The 23,776-nt window shown below is 44.1% G+C and overlaps 1 protein-coding gene across 2 annotated transcripts in view; it reads right to left on the minus strand.

Moving 5' to 3' along the window:
• FOXO3 (forkhead box O3) overlaps positions 1 to 23,776 on the minus strand; it is an 88,654-nt gene that overhangs the window by 12,232 nt on the left and 52,646 nt on the right. Inside the window, exons 1-2 of one of the 2 annotated variants that reach the window (XM_083857006.1) lie at positions 16,572 to 16,628; positions 3,205 to 4,639 (exon numbers count right to left, since the gene is read on the minus strand). In XM_083857006.1, coding sequence (XP_083713132.1) covers positions 3,239 to 4,639; positions 16,572 to 16,613 — 1,443 coding nt within the window. In that variant the 5' untranslated portion in view covers positions 16,614 to 16,628 and the 3' untranslated portion in view covers positions 3,205 to 3,238. Of the gene's footprint in view, positions 1 to 3,204; positions 4,640 to 16,571; positions 16,629 to 23,776 lie in introns of those variants that run through there. The other variant, XM_083857005.1, reaches the window with a different exon arrangement.

Below are 23,776 nucleotides of genomic sequence, written 5' to 3' on the forward strand. Positions count from 1 at the left end.
ATACCAAGGTGATGATTGTCTGAGTGGGTGGAGGGCATTATCCAGTGCTTTTGGAAAGCAGGTACAGATAGAGGAACAGAGGCCCCAGGCAGTATGGGAGGAAAAATTATGGCTGAGTGAATAAAGCAAGAAAAAAATACTATTTCCTCCATTCCTTCTTGTAAGAGAAAAAAAACCCGAACCAAACCCAAATTCATTTATATGCCTCAGTGAGGGCCCTCTGAAAGGCTATGCATGGGTAGCCTCATGGACACAGGTTGGTGGGGTGGGATTGGGCAGGGTTCTTTGCAGGGACCATGCATAGGCTTGTGTGCAGCAAACGTGCACAGCCACTAAACCTGCAACAGTGGCATCTCCTGCAGGGTTTCTTAAGTTTCCCTATGAAGAAATTGTAGTTGATTTTCTTCCAAAGTAAACTCCCTCTATACCTAAGTATGTATAAATTAAATACCTGTGTATTTACCTTCTTTCTGTTCTTCCTGAAAACTGACTCCTTTGTTTCTCTTATTTTTTTTATAGAAAACACAGCACTCAGTATTCCTAAGTATGCCAATAATCCCTTGTAACTGCTTTGGCCTGCCTGCAAAACACACCTGGCCACCCTTGTGAAACGGATTTAACATAAGCAATTGCCAGGCTGTTCTGCCGAAAGCATTCCCCAGTCTTTGGGCTTGTAAAGATTCTTTGCTGGGGTCAGGAAGATTGCTAAGAAAAGATTTTAATTCAGGGATCCCTACTGCTATAATGGAGAAGGAACCAAGGAAAGCAACTCAGAACGATTGCATCTGATGTCATGCGAGAAGCCCCTATCAAATTGTGAGATGCTCACAGGGAGGCAAACTCTCAACAGTGCTGCTTAACAGATGAGGAAGGGTGCATGATGAACCAGCTCAGCAGAAATCATCTGCACTTGCACCTGATACCGGAGGCACCCCGCAGCAGCCGGTCCACTTGTCAGGGAGAGGGAGAGAGGCTTCCACAGATGACTGGACAGTAATCCGCCGAGGAGAGCTGTCTCGTTAATAAATCTGTCCTCTGCAATGAGACTCTGCTTACACAGATGTGTCAGTTCCTTTATTCGGAGGGAGCAGCCTGAAAAAGATCACGGCAGCTATGCTTCCCACGGATGCCAGAGGCTGGGGTGAAGAGGCAGCAAGGAGCATCAGTGAGGAGGTGGAGTGCTGTCTCTCCTCCACGCTGCCCATGCAAGTCCCCCTGCGGAGGCTGCTACCTACATGCAGCACGCGAAGCTATGGAAGCAGGAGGCTGCCCTGTTTGCCAGTGTCAAGCAAAATTGTCAATAGCATGTATTTTTCAGGCCCCGTTTGACAGATTGTATGGCTGGATGTTGCACAGCAATAAAGTTCCTACAGCCTTTTCTTTTTACATCGTGCAAAGAAGGTTTTTAAATCCAAGCAGCTCATGCACCTGAAGGAAGATAGAACTGGTCAACAAGCATGATCTTCTGCAAATTTTTGCTTCCTCATTCTTGAATCAATTCTCTTTTTTTCCCCTTTTCCTTTCCTAAATTCTCCAGTACTGGAACTGAAGAATGCCCAAAACTCATCCACAAGGCTGGCCTTGCCAAGTTGCTCCTTGCTCAGGGTCTGTGGGACACAGTGTCCTCTACAGCCCTTCTCCACAGCCCATCTCCTGGCTGTGCACTGCAATGCTCCTGCTAAAAGCGAGAAGATGTGCAAGGACCAGAGGAAATCCTTGCATTGACAGAGAAAGGACTGTGCACACCAACCACTCCATCAGATATGGCAGCTTTGCAGATTGACTGAAAGGAGGATGCCTGAGCAGCCTCATTCTCCCTCACAGAGAGCAGATCACAGCACATCTCCTGAGGTGCTCCACACGTACAGGAAACAGGAAAACATTCTCGAGGTTCACCACTGCTGCTCACCTACCACAAAGCTTCCCCTTCCACTGTGAAACAGTGAATGAAAATGCAATTAAAGATGAAAGGGGCAAATTATGCACCGTAAAGTCAAAGGACACTGACTCCTTCTTTCTGTCCTTCAACTTGAAAATAAGAAAGCTGGAAGTAAGCTGTAAACTGAATGAATGCCTCATTTAACCTCACCACTGAGATGCTCTACATACTATTCTGAAGTTAATAGAACACTTTCAATAATTTATAGTTAACCTTTTATTCTATTACATTTTGAAATTTACTCCCTTATACTAATAAATAAACAAAGGAGAAAGGGTACTTTGTGTGGCACCTGCCCTATGAGTCAGGGAATATGTATGTGTGAGCAGGCAGAGGTATGGGCAAGATCTTCCAGAATCACAAAAGAATGACAGAAACAATGATTACAAGTCTCCAGCTGTGGAAAATAAGCAATGGGAAAAAAACATATCAATCTTGAAAAAAATTAATCTGAAGAAGCTAACATTTAAAAAACACCTATGTCAGAACCCAAATCTACAGATATTCTCTTGGAGGAGGTCCAAAAGAAAAAGATATCTACCCCATTCAGGGGCAGGGGGAGGAGAACAACAGTTATTGCATACTTAAAACATTAAGAAGGCCAGGACAGTCCTGAGACCAGGATCCCACCAATATATAATTCTCCCATTTGATACAATTTTTTGGCCAAGAAATACAATTTTATGAAACAGCAAACCCAAACAACTTTGCTAGTGTTGCTATGCCACAGCAGCAGCACCACTCTGATTCTGTCCAGATCCGTCCCACACACCCGATCCCCAGTGAGTGCTCTGATCTTGCAAAGACACTCTTCCTCCTCCCCCGCAGCAACACTGCTCCACTGACTGCAGAGCCCCTCGCCCCATCCCTGTGTAACACAGCCTGGCTACACGTGGCATCGGCAAGAAAGAATCCATCTGTTGCGACTTCAAAGAAGATGAGTTAGAGCTCCGAGATTCCTAAAACCCACAAATATTCCACCTTGGTTTGCCTGATTTGTCATTAACATTTTTCATGCCTAAATTAAGAAGGGCGCTGAGCACCAGATGTGTGCTGACAGTGTTGCAGTCGAACAGCTTTTATAGCTTAGCCTCGTTTCCCTCCACATCTCCACGTTTCTTGGTTGTGCCTGTTGCATACCAACACACAGCAAGCCATCACAAGCCAAATTACTATTACTACTGTGCACTAACTATTAAGGGTTTGGTGCAAACTCCAATAAAACTAAGGAACCGATTATTTTACCACATCTATGGGGCACTGACCTGTTTGCCCGTTTTCCCTGTTCTCAAAGATCCTTCAGCCTGGTACCCAACTCTGTGATGAAGCCTGTTTAGCACCAGTGAAGTTCCCCACATTCAGACTGACAACGTTCTGAGCTGAGATGAGGGAATCAAAGTTAAAATCCAGCCCATCGGCATCCATGAGTTCACTGCGGATAATGGACTCCATGTCACACTCCAGGCTCCCATTGAAAATATCCAGGTCCAAGTCACTCGGGAATTTCTCATGTCCCATGACCGGGAGGTTCATGCTAGAGGAGTACAAAGAGGAGCCTGACAGCGGGTCAGAAAGTGTTTGCATAGACTGATTGACAGGTGACTGCTGATGTTTGGTGGATCCCAAGCTGTTGGAGTCACTCAAGCCTATGTTACTGATGGAATTGGACAAGGCACGGCTGCCACTAAGAGAGGAGTTGTGGGACTGGTGCTGGTGATGGGACAGGTTCTGATTGACCAGGCCGCCCTGGCTGGACTGTGCGGCAAATGACATCATGGGGTCGTTGCGGAGCATTATATTCCTGCGGGAATTCTGGGCGGACACAGCTGTGCTGGCTTGTGACATGAGTGGGTCAGACTGTGTCATCATGACATCGCTGTGACTAAGCGCATCAGAGGTGAGGAGATCCTGCAGCGTCTGGTTGTTGTAATGAGAAATGGAAGAGAAGGTGGCTTGCTTGTTCTCCTGAATTGTCTGCATGGGTGACTGGCGGAGGGAATTCAGGGACGACGGCCCAAACACAGCGTTGTTGAAACTACTTGATGGGGAGCCCAGCCCTGAACCTTTGGAACCATAAGGAAAACTGGAGCTTCTCTGCATTATCCCTCCTGTGGGTGACTGCTGGGAGGGAGGGAGTGTTATATTGTCCAAGAGATCATCCATGAGGTTATCAGTCAGTCCATCATTCAAGTTCATTGTCCCAGCCATATCAGTCAACCTAGGCAACTCCACAGTACACGGTTTGTTTACCGATGGGGACAAGCTCGATGGACTGCTGTACAACATGGGAGAAAGTGGAGCATCGTCATCTTGAACATCATCGAGCTCGGTGCTTGCCAAAATTGGTGACAAGCGGCCACTGATCGTACTGGCGTTTGAATTTGTACGGGAGCGAAAATCTGTCCAGGCATCCAGCTCGTCGCTGCTGCGGGAGGTGGGACTCCCTGGCCACTTGGAGAGCTGGGAAGGGCTGTCCTCGCTCGTCTCCTGGGCTGTCTGCAGGGCTGCCTTTTTCTTTGCTGCCCGCCCTCTGCTCTTGGTGTACTTGTTGCTGTTGTCCATTGACACGGCGCGTCTCCGGGGCGCCTTGCCGCCTTTTCCGCCATCTGGATTGATCATCCACCAAGAGCTTTTCCCGGTGCCTTCATTCTGCACCCTGACAAATCGGCTGTGGAGTGACAAGTTGTGCCGGATCGAATTCTGCAGGAAAGGAGTAAAACAAAACGTCAAGACCAGCACCCCACTTCTTTTACCACCCAAATCTCAATCATTAAACCAACATCCCATGATAACAGCAATATGAATAAAATCACTGAACCCTCCTGGACATCTCTGTGAATTTCTCTGGTGCTGGATATGGGAAGGCTGGAGTGTGACTGTAGCATGGCAGCGTCCTGCTGTAAAGCAAGCCCCAAGCTTGCACTAGCTGTGCATTCCTTGTGCCCATCTCTATACCCCTAAAAGCTTCATCCGAAGAAAAGGCATCTAACATTCCTGATAGAAAGGAGCTAGATGTTTCTCCCTTACTTTTGACTCACGACAAACTATTACTATCAGTAATCTTGCCATCCGTTCCTTGAAATAAAATCTGCAAAGGCACAGCAAAAATCTGGCTGAAGGGGTAGTCACACTCATTGCAGCCTCTGCAAATGTCTTTTTAATTCTTCATGGGCACGTGTGCTGTATATTTGTTACAATAATTCCTGAGAAAACTGCAAGTGCTGTTGCTCCTCTCCCACAGGCACTCTGTGCATGACTAAGCTGTACTTTCTCTCTTGATTAGAGGCACCAGAATTATGCCCATACGGCAGTAGCTGGCCAGCTGTCCCCTCGCTATAGTATCCTCACAGTCTTCAAAACATGATGTGACACAGTATGCAACGATATCCTTGTCCCCGTAAGCTGCTGGATACAGAGCTGTATAAAGCTGCTGTACACAGCTGGATACTCCATGCAGTACAGGATGCTATGAAATACAGGGCTCTCAGGGGAGCCTGCACACAGCCTGCTCTTGCATTCCTACCTGCTCGCACTCATCAGCAGTATCAAACTGCCCAAACACCACGTTGGCTCAAACCAATGGCAATCACCTCAGAATCAGAAAGATTCCCAAGACAAGATTTCCTGAGAAAACCAGCCCAGGGTACTCCCAGAGAAATGGCACCAGATTTAAACCAAAATAACAGAGATGAAAACCCCACTCCACTCATCCTGCTGATCTTGTGCTTAAAATATGGATCAAAGAAAGGAAAAGCAAATAGTATTTGTTAGTGTGAATGCTTCCAGGTTTAGTAAATCAATATTTTTTTCCTATGTGGAAAGTCAAAAGATTTTTGGAGCTATCCCATATTCTTTTGAAAAACTCCTTGTGCTATTCCTCTAAGCTTAAAGAGTGCAGAGTTTCTTCTTCTTAAATTTTGGCAATTACCAGGTGTATTTATGAAAAGGATAAAATCTCATTTGTCCTCTCAACATCTTTTAAAAACATAGTCAGCAAGACCATAACACAATCAAACCATTCAGAACAAGTGCCCTTCGTTTATAAAACACTGAAGAAACTCCAGATTTAAATGGGCAAAGAATGAATCGGTCAACAAATCATTCACGAGCACCTCAGTATTCACATCCTTAGGAAAAATGCTTGACATAAATAAACTGGAGACACATATAAAGAAGTACAGCCCAGCTTTTTTAAAAACAATTCTTTTCAGTGTAAAATGCCTTTCTTTCCCCACTGTTGAGCATTGTGGTTTTTGTCAGATTGTGAAATGGAAAACATGCCTGAAGTTCTTGCACGCAGACAGCAGACATGGTTGTGATTATCACTTAATGAAAAGAGAAATCATATGGACCATGCTTCAAAACAGCAACTGTTATGTTTTAAACAATTTACACAAAGCAGCTGATCAGACTTTGCTGACATGTTCAAGAGAAGTTTGGGTCAGTGCCTCAGCTATAAACATGTCTATTTCTGAGGGACTATCATGCCATCAAAATATGGTGGATTGAGTTGCACCATAATAGTTTTTCAGTCTAAGGAGGGAAAAAGCCTTTTACTGTTTAACTGCTGACATTTTAACCATATTTTGAGTCTGGCAACAGTCTAACTTCTAATAACTAGGCACCACTCCTTACTTCCTCAGGTTTCTCCCTCTAAAAATGGCTGGAAAACAGATTTTTTTTTTTTTTTTTTTAATAACTTTCCTTGATATTCCAGCTTGTACTGCAACTCTGCAGGTAGTTCTCATCCTCATGCCCTGTAACTTCCAAGGACAATGACTTGTGAGAATATCTGCACGGGGACTTCTCCATGCAAAGTCCATGCCAGGCTTCAAAAGCCATACAAACCATGTTGTTCCCCACCTAAAAATGCTGGGTATAAGAATATATGGCATCATGACTTTTGCTAATGAGAAACAAATCTAAGAGAGGAGAAACAACTGAGGTGGTATATGCAGTGTGCCATGCACAGCTTCAGATATCACTTAGCCAAAGTGCCAGCAGCTAACAGTTTTCAGCCTATAGTATTGTCATAAAAGGGCTTATTTCTGCTGCTGGTATCTGTAGTATGAAAGTATTTGGCCTAAAACCATGACAAACCCTAATTGGTAAAATTGTGAGACTGAGGCACCTTTCAGGATGAGGACTCCTGCATGTGAGGATATGTATATGCACACATGTAATTTTCTTCTTATTATATCTTTTTGCTCAGTGTCCGTTTTACACAAATAATAAAGGAATGTAATAATCCTTCTGCATTGAAAATTGGTGGTTATAAAAAAACCCAAGCAGTTTGTTTTCCTTTACATTAAGCACTATGCCACTTATAATCCTGCTTCTGTTTTTCTTTGCTTTTCTTCTGCAGGAAGATTTTCTTAAGCATAATTATGGGCTAATTTATTTTTGTGTACCCCATCTCCACCCTCTGTTCAAACAGTGCATTAAAACCCACTTCTTTCACGTAACTTCTCCCACTAACCTCTTCAGCAACAGTATCTTGAGTTTTTTGGTTTCTCCTTCTGTTGGATGCCCTGCCAAATCAAATTAGGGCTGGATCCTATTATCCTTTCTCATGCAAGTTTTGCTACAGAAGCCACCAGGATTGACAACTCACATCAGTAAAAGCTGTTGCATTACACTACCAGGTGGCAATCTGGATGCAAATAATGTATTTTCTACATGTTTTCTGAACTGTCAAAAAATATTCCCATCTGCTTAAAAGATAGGAAAGTATATGGGGACAATCGTTGCTCACAACCATATGCATTACTAATATATGACCATGCAACAAACCACAAAGGAGATGGGGAAGGAAAGAAAATACAGTTTATCATTTGAACCTGCTGCTGATGAAATTAATGAGGATTTGTCTTTGACTTATGCAGGAGATGAATTAGGCCATAATGATGAAAGCTTAACACATTTTTCCATGCCAAAATGTGATGAGAAACTTTAAAAGATCCATAAAGGAACTTCCATCATGTGTCCTGGAGACCATATATAGATGGGATAGATGCTAGCCAGGCTGCAGACAGCTCAGATACCACCGATGGGTACAACATATGGACTGTACTTGAGCAGAGCAAAAAAGAAATATGATGAGCTCCTCCCTTTATTAGTGTTACTATTTATACTGGACTTGAAGAATGTTGTGCGCTCTACTGAAAGCCAGAAGACAGAGGTTCCTGCAGATAACATCTAGAGCATCATGTACTGCCCTGAGGCCAGACCAGCTGGATTGAAGTCTCCTTTGAAAGTGGTCCTGCAAGAAGAGGGAATGTCCCTGGAGACAAGGAAGACTCAGGATAGAGGAACACACAAGACCGGGCAGAACTGGTGTGAGCAGAGGGTGGTGCAGTGGCACAGGCAAGCAGTGATGCTGTCCTCCCTTGGCTTAGGCTGATGGCACCAGGAGAAGGGGCGAGCTGGGTGCCCAGAACAGCCAGGGCAGCAACATCAGGGCTTATATCACTTTCCCCAAACTCAGGGACATGCTCTTAACTTCAATAAATGTTGATCCACTGCACTGTGTTTTATTCGGTTAATACTCCTCCAGCTACATTTTGCTCATCCCCCGAGATGAGCTACCATGTCCTAATTACACGAATCTCTCTCAATATTTTGATAAGACTGCAAACGGGCAAGCTGACAGAGAGGACACAAACATTTCCAAAGTGCCGTATCCCTAATTTGATACAAACAACTGAATGAGTCTCCCAAGGAGGCTGGGACGTGTTATTTCAACACTCAGACCCAGTCGGACAACAGCAGCAAATGTTTGAGCTTTCAAAATGGAGAAAATTCCCCCTCCCTGTGCCCATTTCAGCCTCTTCCAAGCCGTGTTTACCTTGTGGAGCCTGTCCACTAACTCAGACACCAGCTGCAAGTGCTTCCACTGCAGTACAGAGTCTTTTTTGTCTGGAAGCAACATGTGGTATCAATTTATCATCCTCGACAACGCAACAAGGAATCCACTCGCTTTAAAAATAAAATGAGAGTTGTGTAACTTAACTCTTAAAAGTCTCTGCTTTTTTTTTTTTTTTTTTTTTTTTTTTTTTTTAAGAAAAAAAAAAAGAAAGAAAAAAAAGCCTAAAGATTAGCAAGATGAGGTGCAGCTGGTGGGCTGACAAGTCCAAGTTACACACTGGTCTGTTTATCTTTCAGTGTTTTGTAGTGAGTAGCGAATTTGCTATTTCAGACATGGGCTCCTAAACTGTAAAGTTAAGGCTAAAAATCAAAAGCAGTAGTTTAACAAGTGGGATATTAGGACATGGTGGGAGAAAAACAAACACTATCTGCAGATTCATAAATGCTGCTAATGCTCACTTCGGAGAATTACACTTTATTTTACCCTGTATTAACATACATAATGTTTTTACTTCACCATATGAAATTGTCTGGTGCCCATATAGTAGAGAAAGGCATCAGGTCTAATACCACTAAAAAAAAGCCATGAAAATAACTCCAGCTTATCAACCTCCAGCTGAACAAAGGGAGTCCAGCTTCTCCATGGCTCTACTTGCTCACTTGAATTTCAGGTTTCATCTTATGTCATCTTGCTCAAAATGTTCTCACACAGATCTTGTTTGGGATGAACACTCCTAGAGACAGCTTCCACCAAAAAATATTTTCTTTAAGAAAACCCTACTTTTTTTGCATTCAGTGGTTGATGAAACTGGAGTCTGTTAATAATTCAACACATTTTGCCCACCTGTCCAGACCAGTGTCTGTGCCTTCTCATGAAGTAACTCAAAACTTGCTTCAATTACCAGTTTTCATAGAAGCACAGAGTATGTTGAGTTAGAAGGGACACATCAGAATCATCAAGTCCAACACCCAGCCCTGCACAGGACACCCCCAGAGTCACACCATGTGCCTGAGAGCATTGTCCAAACACTTCAACTCAGACAAGTAATGCTGCGACCACTCACCTGGGGAACCCAACCACCCCCTGGGCAAAGAATCTTTTCCTGATATCCAACCTAACCCTCCCCTGGCACAGCTTCATGCCATTCTCTTGGGTCCTGTCACTGGTCACCATAACGAAGAGATCAGTACCCTCTCCTCCCCTCACGAGGAAGTTGCAGATTGCAATGAGTTCTCCCCTCAGTCACTTTTTTCCCTCCAGGCTAAACAGACCAAGTGACCTCAGCGCTCCTCATATGACTTCTCAAGGTCCTCCCCCATCCTTGTGGGCTTTCTTTGGACACTCTCTAGTAGCTCAATGTCTTTTTTATACTGTGGTGCCCAAAACTCCACACAGGACTAAAGGGAATGCTGCATCAGTGCAGAGCAGAGTGCATTTTACACTCTGTTTTTTAAAAATCACATTTTGCATTTCACGTTTTACATTTTGTTTACTTGAAGTCCCCAAGGAGATTCAGCCGCAACTAAACAAGAAAACAGATGCAGTGGCTAAAGCTGCCAGTTGTGTGCATGTACATAGGAATTCCTGGTGAAAGGGATTTGCAAACCCAGGGAAGTTGATCTTTAGGAAGTACCGATCTATTGGTTCCATACAGTCCCTTGTTGCCTAGCTCCATAAGGCTGAAGTGCTACTCTTCTCAAAGAACTTTGAAATCCCAAAGAGATGTTAGAATTTCCTCCTCTTTCCTATGAGTTTTTGCAAACCAGAAAAATGTATATAATTTAATAAAGTAGTGAGGGTGCTCTGCAGATACAGGAAAAGCCAGAACTAAAACATAAAGAGAGTTCTCCCACAATATCTACCCAGCCATGTTGCCCTGATATACCTCTTTCTCCATATTAAACCAAATATTATGTGTTCCAGATTGTTATATTTTCCCTAAATTATGGAAGCTGCAGGGACAAAAAAAGCATTAAGAAAATTACACACAGAAAAAGAAACCTTTTCTGACACCCAAAGTGGTTTTGATGCCCGATGTTTGGCATCATCTGCATGCTCCCTAGGCAGCTCCCAAAAATCCCACCAGCTGTTCAGCAGAAGCAGCCAGCCAGAGCACACCAGAGTCATGTGGGGTACACCCCTTCACACTCATCTGGCAAAGGCACCATCCTCACATTCCTGGATATGTGGGGTGACACAGTCCTGGACATGTAGCGCTGCTCAGCCCTAACCAAGCACAACCTCCTTCAGGAAAAGTGGAAAAAAAAGAAAAAAAAACAACAAAACAAAACCAAACAAAACAAAACAAAAAAAAAAAAAAAAAAAAAAAAAAACAAAAAAAAAAAAAAAAAAAAAAGAAAAAAAAAAAACACCACCACCAGCAACAAAACCCCACAGATTTAAGAGAGCCAGCTCAGCATCTGAAGGGTGGCTCTGTGGTTTCTCCTTCTCATCCTCTCTTCAAAGGAGTTTTCTGACCTTGGTGGTAGGGGAAGAACACTACAAGAAGCCTCCACTATGATTAGCTCTGCCTGCACTTCTGCCCATTGTCCCCCACCCCAGAAGAGAAGAGCCTTGAGAGATTTACGCTTCTTGAGAGAACAGTAAGTCCAGAGAAGGTTTATCTCCTGAAATGTGCTGGCTCGGAGAGGAGAGGAGTACACGGATCTGCCTCTGCCTCTGTCCTGCACGCAGGGCATTGTGCTGTGCCAAATTACCACAGGAGAAAGTGATTAGCACGGGGAAAACAAACCCTCCCCGACACGCACGCTATGCTTCCCCAGCTGCGCTGCCCACGAGGGCAGGCAGCGAGCAACCTGCCCAGCAAGGGGGTTTATGACCTCCTCTTTAAAAAGGAAAGCATCTCAAAGCTTGGACCTATGGGAATTGAGTCATGATTTGAAAGTTTTTCCTTAAAAAAAAAAAAAAAAAGTAAGAAAAGTAAAAAAAAATTAATAACAACCACTGCCTCGCTCTTTGCAAATGGTGACATTGCAAATTGCTACACTGACGTAAATAAAACTTAGCTGAAAATATACACTGCCTGGAAATTGCCTCAGAACACCACGCTTCCAGTTAGCAGAAAAATCTTCAGTTATTTTACAGTCAGACATGCTCTGACCACATGAGGACTCTAATAAGTAACATTTGTTTTGCTGTGAATGGAGCATGCTGGTTGTCGTTTACACTGGGTGTTTGGAGACGGGAAGCAGAGTGCAAGGAAAATGCTAATACTTTAAGGCAGCTGTGGAACAGGAAGGTCAGGTTCTCCAGCAACCCCTTCCAGTGTCAGAAGCCAGGTACCTCAGCACTCCTTGCTATAGGAAATCCCCTAAAAATTAAATTGTTATCCTCTGCATGCTATGGCAATGCTTTTCCACATTAGAATAGGATTTGGGAATCAGAAGGCAGGCATTGTCACTGAGAGGTTGCTAGGGCACCTTGTCAAGAGGCACCTTTTCCAGTCCCTTCCACCCCCTTCACATCGTTGCTGCCCAAAACTCAAAAACACAGTTGATTTAAATGAAAGGATTTAAGTTAATTAAGAGCAACAATTTACTGCAAGGCATTGCTCTTGTAAGGTGAAATCCCAAGGCAACTCATCACAGGCTTGACTGGGACACAAACAGAGTCAGCAAGAAAATGTGAGATGTTGCCCCTTATTGAACTTAAACCCAAGGAGTTGCATACAAAAAGGCTGCAATGGACACACAGGGCTGGGCCTTTGCAGAGCCAGAGCAAAACAGTTGTAATTTCTGTTCAGGAGTGGTATCACCAGCAGATAACATCTTTCTTTTCTCCTAATGTTTCTCAATGGCAAGACCCAGCATTTTCAAGTGTTTCCACTGTAGGAATTTTGGAAATAACACCATGCTTTATTTGTGGAGCTCCTTCAGGACAGCATTGCTGCACTCCTCCATGCCATGGAGCCCCCAGAGAAGTGCAGGCATGCACAACTGATCAACCTGAACACTGTACATAACAGTAACTCGCAGAAAAACAGCCACTCCTGTCAGCACAGCCCCAATCCCCCAGCTGCTGAAGCTACTGGAAGAGTATTCCCAAACCTCAGTGGTCACCCAGTCAGACCTCAATGAAAACAATGCAATTTTACTGCAAGGCAATTTTACTACTTTCACCATGAAGGCTTTGGGTTTATATTGCTAGAAAGAAGATCTAGGGAAAAAAAAACCAAAACCAACCACCTCTGTTTTTCATTTCTTAGATGCAAAGATCCCAGCACAACTCTCACGCAGCATTGTGGAAGCCAGAGTGCTCAATTCTATTTTTACTCATTCTCAGCATATGGCTGTTACTATACATTGACTATTTAGAAACATGTATGGGCGTTCTTTCATGCCTTTATAAATAAATGTGAGTGATGCTTCTGCTTATAATAATCCACTAAAAATAGTAACTTCCCATGGAAGAGCACAAAAGCCTCTCACTGCTGAATCACCTATTATAAATCTTTATTTTTTGAAATCTTTTGCGGTCATGGGTTGATTTTTTTAACACTTTCTAAGCCTGTGAAATGGAACTAAACCAGCAACAACTCCCACCAGACAGGGCAGGGGGGGAGTAAAATCTATGTGCATGGAGACAGCATTCCAGGGTTCCTGGAAGCCAAACTCAAGGCTGCGCTGCACGCAGCTCTGCAAAGTGCTAGCTCTGAAATGATAGATTGCTGAACACCCGGCCTGGATTAATTGGAAGTGTTGAGCTGCACACACTAAATTGTGAATCTGGTGACAGTTACAGCAAATATGTGACTGATGAGAGGAACAGATCCTATAGCCTGACTGAGTTTGATCTGGCCTGAGCAAGCCCTTCAAAAGCCAGCACAGGCACCTGAGACCTCGCAAGAAAGCCCACAAGCAACCTCCAAACCAGCCCCCAGCATTTCTGCTCTGTGGACTAATCTGAAACAGGGCCCCTTTCCTGTGCTATTTTAAGCACATAATTACTTTATTATTGAACCAGAAGATGCTATCTGATTTAAAAAAAAAAAAAAAAAAAAACAAAAAAAAAAAAAAAAAAAAAACAAAAAAAAACAAAAAAAAAAAACAACCAACAACAGCATATTAAAATATGATGTGCTTCACTAGTCAGCTGAGGTGGCAAAGGGAATGGTCCTGCTCCACAGACTTGAGCTCTGGAGGTAGCTGGGGTTGCACCTAGGCATGGCTCTCAGTGGGTCTGACCCACTGACTTTTACAGGCAAAAAACCCTTGGGAGCCTCACAAAGGACAGCTGGTGTGGGAACATGCAACTGTGACTCCAGATATTACTGCAGCACTGGGGTGGACAGGGTGTGAATTAGGAGACAAGGATTTGTGAACAGAACAACTTGAAAAACAGGTATCTCCTCCTTCACGACTCCAGACTGGATAGCCACCAATAAATACCTGAGCACTCTTCAAAACGTAATGGCAGCTGTAAAATATTAATGCCTTTTGAAAGTAGAAAGTGATCGGTTTTCCTTTTGATGTATTCTGATGTGCATTCTGCTTTCGTCCTGAGAATAACACATGGGTCCTCCCCAGCCTCTTGGTTACATAGATTCCTGTATTTTCCCTCTGCATTGGGGAGAATATTTTGAACACTGCACTTAGAGGTATATTTGAAGAATCATACAGACTTGCTTTCTGTATACACAAACACAGCTCATGTTGTGCCAGATGACATAGGTGGACAAAAATATTGATCTTCACACCATTTTTACAAGAATTGTAGCAAGGTGGGTTTACTCCAGAAGTCTTTCCCCAGCCCATTCTTTGATCTCTCTTTCACAGATACACTGCATCAGGGCACTCAGTCCCAAAACCACGTCTGCCCAGAAACTCACCACCAAAGCATATGGCTTTAGTTTCCATGATATGATGTCCTGAATGTAATCTCCAAGTTGACAGCACTTGATTCTTTTTTCCCTCCCTATGGAAAAAAGCTTTTCTGCAGACTTGAAATTTGGGCAGCTCCAGGTCAGACCTGGAGCTAGTGCCAGCACCCACCCTTGGGAGTCCCAAGGAGAAATGGGCACCTCCATCAAACAAGCCCACCAGTCTGTCTTCCTGTTCTTGTCTGAGGGCGCCTGACCCTCTCCACTGGTGGGGGTAGATCTCATCCTTTGGCAAGGAGGTTTTGGGATGGTGACTCCCAGTGCCTCCCAGGGCATGGCAGCTTCAGAGAGCTCCTCTGCAGCCAAACCAAACTCTACATCTCTGCATTCATCCCAGCCTCACCTAACCCCACTTAAGAACTGTTTTAGTTTTCATTGAACCTCACCTCACTCAGACGACGTGCATGTTACTGGTTCTACTGGATTTTTTAAATTTATTTTCTGTTTACTGCAGGGACAAAATATACCCGAGGAGCTGACAAAAGGCAATATGACACCTATTACAATGCCAATGAATCAGCCCTTTGCTACAGCAATCAGGACATTCCTGTTTCACACGTAACTGGCAGCAGCACCATCCCAGAAACCTCACAATACAGGTAAATGCACAAGCATGAAAGTAATTTTTTAAGCTGTTTACCTAATTTGAAAAAATAAAGCCATTGTCATCAATCCAATCATAATCCCAAGTGCTGAATGCTGAGCCTAAAGCTAGACTGTGTCAAAATGCTTCAGCACTTAATGCTTTGTTAAAGCCCCACCCCAACACCAGAGCCTGAACAGCAGAAGGAGGAGTGGAGGAGCCTTTTCATGTTCTGGGTTTGAACCTGTACACATGAGTAATCCCTCCTGAGGCCAACACTTGGGCCATGATGGGGTCCTTGTATTATTGCTCCATACATGCCTTTTTCAGAGGCAGCTGTGGAGCCACAGGGCAATGGGTTTTAGGACCTTGACTGCATCAACCGCAAGAGCCATCACCAGGTGCTATGACAAGAATTATCTACCCTGTAGGATGCAGTCTGGTTGAGCTCCACATATGGGAAGGATTGCACCCATAGGAGACACTTGCATCTGAAAGTTTACAACCTCAACAGGCAGACAAAGAAGCACTAACTCAATAAAGATGCTACAGAAAATAAAACCAAGAGACTTGTTTTGCTTTCATTTGCTAGCACAAACCAGCCTTGTCTTCCCTGCCCTTCAGGACAGGCCCTGAGGCAACTTCACAGACACCATCCTGTATGCTGGAAAATTTTAAGTTTTGACTTGTTGAATCAAAATCTAAGCCTTTTGGGGTTGCAGTAGCCATATGGACTCTGAGACGGCCCTACAGTTCCTCCAGATACATTCTCTCCCAGGTAACTTTCTGCTTCTTAGAGAAACTATCCCAGATCCCACATGGGTTGGGTGGACACAGGCCACATTTCGTTTTTAGGGGAAAACTGTTGAATTTTTTTAGTGGAACTACACTGCTTGAAGCAAGCTCTTTTTCAACAACTACATATTCAAGACGTAGGGCAAATTTTAAAGGACAATGCCAAGAATGATGATGCCTTTGTACATCATCTTTTTCCTATGACACTGTTCACAGCATTCATAGCTCAAGAATGCAAGGCCTCCTAAGTACGCCAGGTATCATTTTCATAACCAAAGTACACAAGAAACAAGCACCTTCAAGTTGCAGTTGAGCAGATGATGGCAGAAAGAGTGAGCAATGGCAAATCCTTACCGGAATATTTTCCCTCCTTCGGAAAAGGGAAAGGACCCAATACACCAAGAACCCTGAGATGTACATGCATTACGAAAGGCCTGCTAATACTTTCGCAATATGAGATGATATGCAAAATATAAAATGGGCTTACTAGGTTTGTGCTTTTTATTTCCTTCTTCTTCCCACCCCCCATGACTGGAGTTTAGAGGTGATGGAATATCTAGAAAAAAAAAAAAGAAATGAACCAGGCTACTTTCTGATTAAGGTTAGAAAAAGGGGAATGAAAAAACAATGAGATGGAAGAGTCCACACCCATCTCCAGTCTGACTTTTTTCAGAGCTAGTGGAAACTAATTCTGTCTATGAGGATCTGCTCCTGTGCCTGCTGCAAAGTGAGATTCTCATCTGCAAAGGCTTTTTTTGCATGTCAAAATGCATGTGAACTACTTCGTGTGCTTGCAGGGTGGATGTGCACCAGCCTTTGCCAGACTCTGCCTTGTTGACAAAGATAAACATGAGGAGATATACAAAATTTCCAGTTTTGTTCACAGGCAAGTTTAAAAGCTTGCAAAAGCTAATGAAAACCTTCTAGTAGTTTTGTAACAGGTCCTTTTTGAGGTGAAAATGCACCATATTAATTATTTTCAGGAGAAATGGGTTTTTGGTGCCATCCAATCACAGCTATGACACCAGCAGCCCTTCTGCAGGAGAGCGACAGCTGAGTCACTAATGCTAAAACAGGGATGAGAAAAGGAAAATGAAAAAGAAACTAGGCTACTTCCCCTGAGGAGCTAAATACAGTATTTAATGGCATCTTTTTATAAGGTTAACAAATCAAATGCTTCAGCTGTGAATTGTTGCCATCATTGTAACTACATCAGGATGACCCTGAACAGCCTATCTCCATCTAGGTTTTTTTCCTCCTGTGACACATAAATAAGGAGGAAGAGGCTGAGAGCAGCCCAGCCTTTCACCATACTCTGATCTTTGGGGAGACAGGTTGTGATAACCACACAAGGACTGGGCAGGACAAACAGCTATGCTGTCAACACAGGGGGAAGGCGGCAGGAGGGAGCAGCTGGGTACTTGTCTTTTCCTGCATTTGCAGCAGCTGCCATCTTTGTCAGCTGCTGCCCCCGTGGCACTCTGCCTGCACGAGCTGGAGCAGGCAGCACTTGGGCTCCTCTTGTTTAACTCACACTAAAGAGTTGTGTCCCCTCCCTGCCCCACTGCCCTTAAATGAGTATGTCAAAAGCAATTAAAGTCAGGATGGCAAGAAACCTTAAAGTCTGTGTACAGAGGAGAATCTTTTTTCCATCACCACGGAAGTGCTGGACACTTTGGACTCCATGTTGCAAGTTGCATTTTAGTAAGTTGTGTTTTAGTGAAGTATCTAAGAAATATATGCAAGCTCCAGAAAATATCTGTTCAGCAGAAAAGTAAGGACTGAAGCAGATTCTCCAGGAAATCAACTGCAGCTACTTCTCTGTTAGGAGACTCTATATACAGTCATAAGGTATTAGAGCACAACAGAATGAAATTTTTGCTGGTTTACCCAAGGTCATGTTTGTCAGCAATAGCCCTGGCTCAGGGCTGCACCAGGGGAGCTGCTTTTGCACCTTCAGGCCCCAACAAATGGTTCCCACTGCAAGAGCCAAAAATGTAATCACAAATGCAACATGATCACGGGGTGGTTCAGAACATTGCCTCCTGATCTGATAGCCAAACACGGGAGTGCACAAGACACTGGTATGCAGGGAACTGGGCCACCTGGGCAGATAATTCCTGGCAAGATCATATGCACTTGGACTAACCTTCCTCCTTGAGGGCAATGCCAGGGAGTGCACATTGGACACTGGTGGCACTGCATTTATATATTCTTTTTAGGGAGACACTTTCTCTGAGTTCTAGTTTAGCCAAACCCAGCCATGCCTGCCAAACACACAAAATTTCTATTTAATTAATCCCATGCATGTCTTCTGCAGACTCCCTGCTGAGTTGGCTTAAAGCACCCCGTCCACGCCTTATCACAAACTCTGACCATGTTTTTATGACTACTTTAAGCATAATTCAAGCATGATGCCAAATAGCAAATAAATCACTGTTCGTGCAAAATGTCTGGCTGACCTCTGTAGAACTCTTCACATGAGAAAAAGTTTGCAGGATTAGGACCAAAGCCTGGAAGCAGGGTCATCCCTTCCCTCTGCCCACAACCCCCCTCCCTTGGCTCCAACATCCAGTACATGCTGTCCTCTTCATTACTCCAACACAGTACTTAAGGCCTTAGACCTGAATGAAGAAAATGAGCAAGCTCTGTGATTCAGAGTATTTAAAAGTGGAAAAAAAGGGTAACTGTTAGGCAGAATCTGCTAGGAGAAGAGAAGGAATCGGCAGAGTGCCAAGAGACAAGAGTCCATAGTCTTCAAATTTCAAAGGCTTTCAGGATAGATGACCTCAAGATACTTTCACAAGCTAGTCTGAACGAGTCACGGTTTGGTAGTCTGCTGGTTTTTTCCTCCTCTCCTTTTTTCCACCGAGATAACTTTGCGTTTTTTTCACTTGGTGAAAGACAAAATAACTTTAATAACTTCAAATAACTTTACTCCCCCGTGGCTCTTACATGTCAATTAGCTCTGGATTGCTGCTATATACTGGGACAGTGTACATGCTTGGGAAAGCATCCCTGGGAATTGTAACACCATGAAACGCCTCGGTGCTTCAACCCTACCCCATCATTCTGGTACACCAGCCAGCGAACACAGAGTGCTTTCTTCTGCTGTGCCCCTCTCTTTCTCCCACTCCCTCCATGGAATTAGGACATTGCTGGAACTCAGCACAATGCTATTTGCAGCCATGCATGTTTGAAAGAAAAAATGAAGTCCAGGATTGTATTTCAGGCTGTCTGAGATTCAGCCCCCTTCTGCTGCCCAAAACCACAAAGACAGTGTTTGCATGTTTAGATAACGACTATAGGGAAATGAAAACTAAAACTGTAAGCAATCCCTTTTAAATGCACACAGGGCAGGGAGTGACTGCCGAGACGCACTGGCACTAACCCGACAGAGCCTTATGAACATTTGACTTGTTTTGCTCCCAGATTTCCACCCTGAGCCCCAGGCGCATGGAAGTCATCTGGGGGCACAACTGGGTTTGTTATCGAAGAACTCCTGGACCCCCATGTGTCAAATGATAACGAGCTCTGCTCTTTGGGTGAGATATTTTAAATTTTGGGAAGTACTTAGAGAAAAGCTGGGGGATGAGTCCCATGAGCCAAGTTTTCAGGGGAGCTACTGAGAAGAAGAAAAAAACTGCCTGGGAAATGTCATGGTGTCATGTCATTGTCCTGTTAGATGGATTTTTGGACTTTGCCACACACGCTGCAGCAAGGTTTTCCCCCTACAGCCCCAAGCACTGCAATACAGGCACTTAATGGGCTAAATCGCATCAGGCCTCCAGACTTGCAGTGGTTGATAGAAACAGTTTTCTTCAGGAACAGGAAAAATTCCAAGCATCCTACAGGACACGATCCACGCTTCTCCATGACTGCCTCAACACATAAGGGTAAAATGAAAAGCCTGGAACAGACGTCAGCAGCTCCCAGAGGCCTGACAAGCACTGGAAAGGAGAGCTTTCCAGCACCAAGAAAAGGCTGGGAGTATCACCTTCCCCTGGGTACATAGCAACAGTTGCTAGTTTTGGCAGGCAGCGAGATGCAGTGCAAGACGTGAGGGTGACATCATTTGATTATCACCTCGCTTCCCTTGGATTCAATTGGATTCCAATAAGAAATTATTTTTAGAATCACTACAGACAAAAGCCTTGAAAACTAATTCATTACAGATTTGGGTAGAGGAGGCTGGGGACTGTATTAATAGCAGACAAAGCCTTAACAAGGCCCAAGTATTTGGAACCCAAAACCACAGCAGGAATAGTGTCTACATATTAATGGCAAAGGTAATTAACCTTCTGAAAAACACACTTGAAGGTGGGGTGGATTCTCTACTGCCTTTAGTTTTTGCATTTAAGACTGGATATTCTTCCAAAAGGTGGGATGAAGCTGAAACTGAATTTGGTATTTGTTGTTGAAAGATCTGATGGGACCTCGGATACTTCTACTCAGAGGTCCCGCCCTTTAAACCTAAAAGCTTGCCTGTTGCCTGTGCTTGGGAAGTTAAGTCCCAGTTTGTTGATACAGGCACTTGCAGTTTCAAAGAAAGTTAAGAATTACAAGAGGATATCATGACATCTGATATTAACTCTCCAGAGAAAGCAGTATAGAAAATAGAAAAAGCTCTCCAAAATGTTAAGCCTGAGGTCCATTGCTTTTGCCCTGGGCACAAGAAATGAATAACATCATGTCTCGTTACTTCATGACACTGAGAGCTTGAAAGGAATTGATCTTGCCTCCAATTTCAAGTTAGCCACGGTGTTTGTTTAGGAGAAGAGGCTCACATGACAGGCTGGAGCTTCTGAAGGAGACCTTTCCCTGAAGTAGGAGCAGCTGTCTGGAAATAAATAACTACAGGGATTCCCAGGCAGTTGTGGAATTGTCAGCAGCAGTCCACTGCCTGGTGGTGCACAGCACTTCTTCATTATGTTTATGCAACTACAGGTATTAGTATTTACAGCAAGCGGCATCTTTTTACATCCCTTACTTTGAATATTTGATATCCTATATGAATTTTAATGGACTGTTGTACTGTCTTCTGTTTTTTAGCTTGTCATTTAGTATGCTCGCATAGTGATAGACTAATGAACTACTGAGTGATGTGAGGAATCATGTAGTATGCCACAACAACTTGTTTCGTAAAATAACAGGGCAGAGCTTTCTCTAATTTTACAGCAAGGACAGAGTCTCTGCTCTGCTTGCCCCAAACGACAGTGAGAAAAAGCCTTTTGAACAAGAAAGAAAGAAAACCAAAAAGCAGAACAGAAGCAAAACTGCACTGTCAGGTTTTCATTCTGTTAGAACCCAGGAAGGCTACCCAGTGAGGGGCCCTGGGCTATCACATCATCCCCACTGCAAAACTTCTGACTGACGTAAGCAATTGACTTGTCTGCTAATTTGATTTCTACAACTCACTGCATCGGGACGTGACTGATAAGAGCTGACTGGCAATTCCCACAGATAGGGATTTTGCAGAGCCTTGCACGCCGTGCAGTGCGGCCAACTCCACCCATTTCTTTCTGCACATGCCACTGTCGCCCACAAATCTGAGGCAGACACACACGACTCTATCAGCAGGACCATATGTGTCTGCACAGATAGCAAAAGCGAGACTGTCATAATTTAGCCAAATAAACAACTTCACATACAAGAAATGACATGTGGCAGCAGAGATCCAGGAAAAGACATGGTTTAAGCCTCCTAAATTCAGAGACTGTTTGCTTCAAGTAAGAGACAGGGGCAAGAGGCAACTCAATAGCCACAGATTCCTCTGCAACACCAATTTCTGTTAGGGAGAAGTCAAAGCCAAGAAGGACAAACCATACCCAAAGTAGAGGATATAGACTTCTTCAAAACTGATGCATCTAAATTGAGGATATTTTTTATGCGTGAAAGGTCTTGGATAAATATTTGGGTAAGAATGGGAAAATGGATAGCAAAATCAGACCAGCAAGTAACAGGAATAATGTGAAAAGTTTGGTGTGGTAAAGTGGACAATAAATTATGAAGCATCTGGCCCATAGAGATTTATGAGAGACTGTCTGCCAGTGAGGCCAAACAACTCTTTTTTCTGGAGTGGGATAGGAGAGGAAGCACAAGGGCAAAGACTGAGATTCTTGTTCACTAGAAAAGTAGATTTTTGAAAACCCTCAGAGAAGGCAGGAGAGACTTCAAAGTAGACTGCAAAAGCTTGGGCTTCCTGGAGTGACATGCCTTAAGCTGAAGGCTGTGCAGGGACCTGTGGCCATAACTGCCTCAAACAAAAGATGCAGCACTGCTGCTGGAGGGCTGGGAGATGCCTGACCTTACCTGCCCAGGTCTCACTGCACCTCCTTCCCAAGGGCCAGCAAGGATTTACAGCTTCCCCTGGGGTATGCAGGGGTCATAGAATCAGAGAATCCTTAAGGCTGGAAAAGACCTAAGATCATCAAGTCCAACTAACCTAAACCCAGCATGTTCAGCACTAAATCATGCCCCTAAGTGCCACATCCACACATTTTTTTAAACGCTTCCAGGGGTGGTGATTCCACCAGTTTCCTGGGCAGCCTGACCAACTTTTCAGTGAACAAAAAGAGTCAGTGTACAACAGAGCATCGAGCTGCAACAGACCCGCTCCCCAGTGTGGCTGCATCCTTTCTCCCTGCCCAAAAGTGCCAGATGTGGCTCAGTGACCACAGCTCTGAGGAGCAGCACTCAGGGACCTCAAGCCCTGTTGGCTGCTCATGACAGTGACACCATGAAACAGCTTTCTCAAATCAAAATATGATTTACTAGTAACAGAAAGTAGACAGTGTAATGTTTCCTAAAACTGACTCAAAAGAAGTATTTGTCTCTCCTAGCTTGGTCCCATGCCAACACATGTTCCAGGAGCTGCTGAGAAGCTGAGATTCCAGCAAATTTAAAGGCAGGTGTCTGATCCAGTGAGTGGCTCTCCAACAACTGCCTACTTTCTGCCTGAAGAGTTTTTTTAACTCTTGGCAGTTCCTTTGATCTGTTCCTCCTTAAGACTAGCAGAAACACCTGAAACTGAGGAGGTAGCACCTTCCCAGTTAATGCTTCAGCATTGTATCTTAATCTCTCCTGAAGCACCTTCCCAAAGTTATTTTACCAGCAGCCACTGTCCTGCCTGCCTGGTTGTTTTTAAAACTACTTTGATACAAAACCAACAACACACATCCCTGAAGCAACCATCCCAGTACTGAGGCATACACCCTCTCCATCCCCAGCTGGAGATGCATGCCATGGTGGGGATAGAGGGCAAGAAAGAGAGGGACAGGCCCGGCTGCACACCTTTAGGCATCCTGGATGGCCAAGCTGGGAGTTGAGGCTACTGAGGCATCCTGACACTTGAGGCTTCTTTCAGAGGGCCAAGATCAGAACTTCCCTGCTGCTCATGTGAGGCAGAGAGACATCTGAAGCCAGACCATAATGATTTTCTCCTCTTCTCTCTTCCTGAAGGGATTTTTCCTTCGAGTTTCTCCCTTTTCACTGCTGGGATTACAAGCTCTGTGCAAGCTGTTCTCATCTTTGCATACCCAGAGAAATAAACCAAATCCTAATAATAGCATATGAAAAAGCAGAAATTTATCTCAAGACCATGGTGTTTCTATTAAGGTGACTGGAGGCAAACACTTATGCCCTAAATGATGGGGAAGACAGGCAGGCAGAAAGGTATCGGAAAAGGAATTA

Source organism: Zosterops lateralis, assembly GCF_965231275.1.
Source record: "Zosterops lateralis genome assembly, chromosome: 3".
Classification (NCBI taxonomy): domain Eukaryota; kingdom Metazoa; phylum Chordata; class Aves; order Passeriformes; family Zosteropidae; genus Zosterops; species Zosterops lateralis.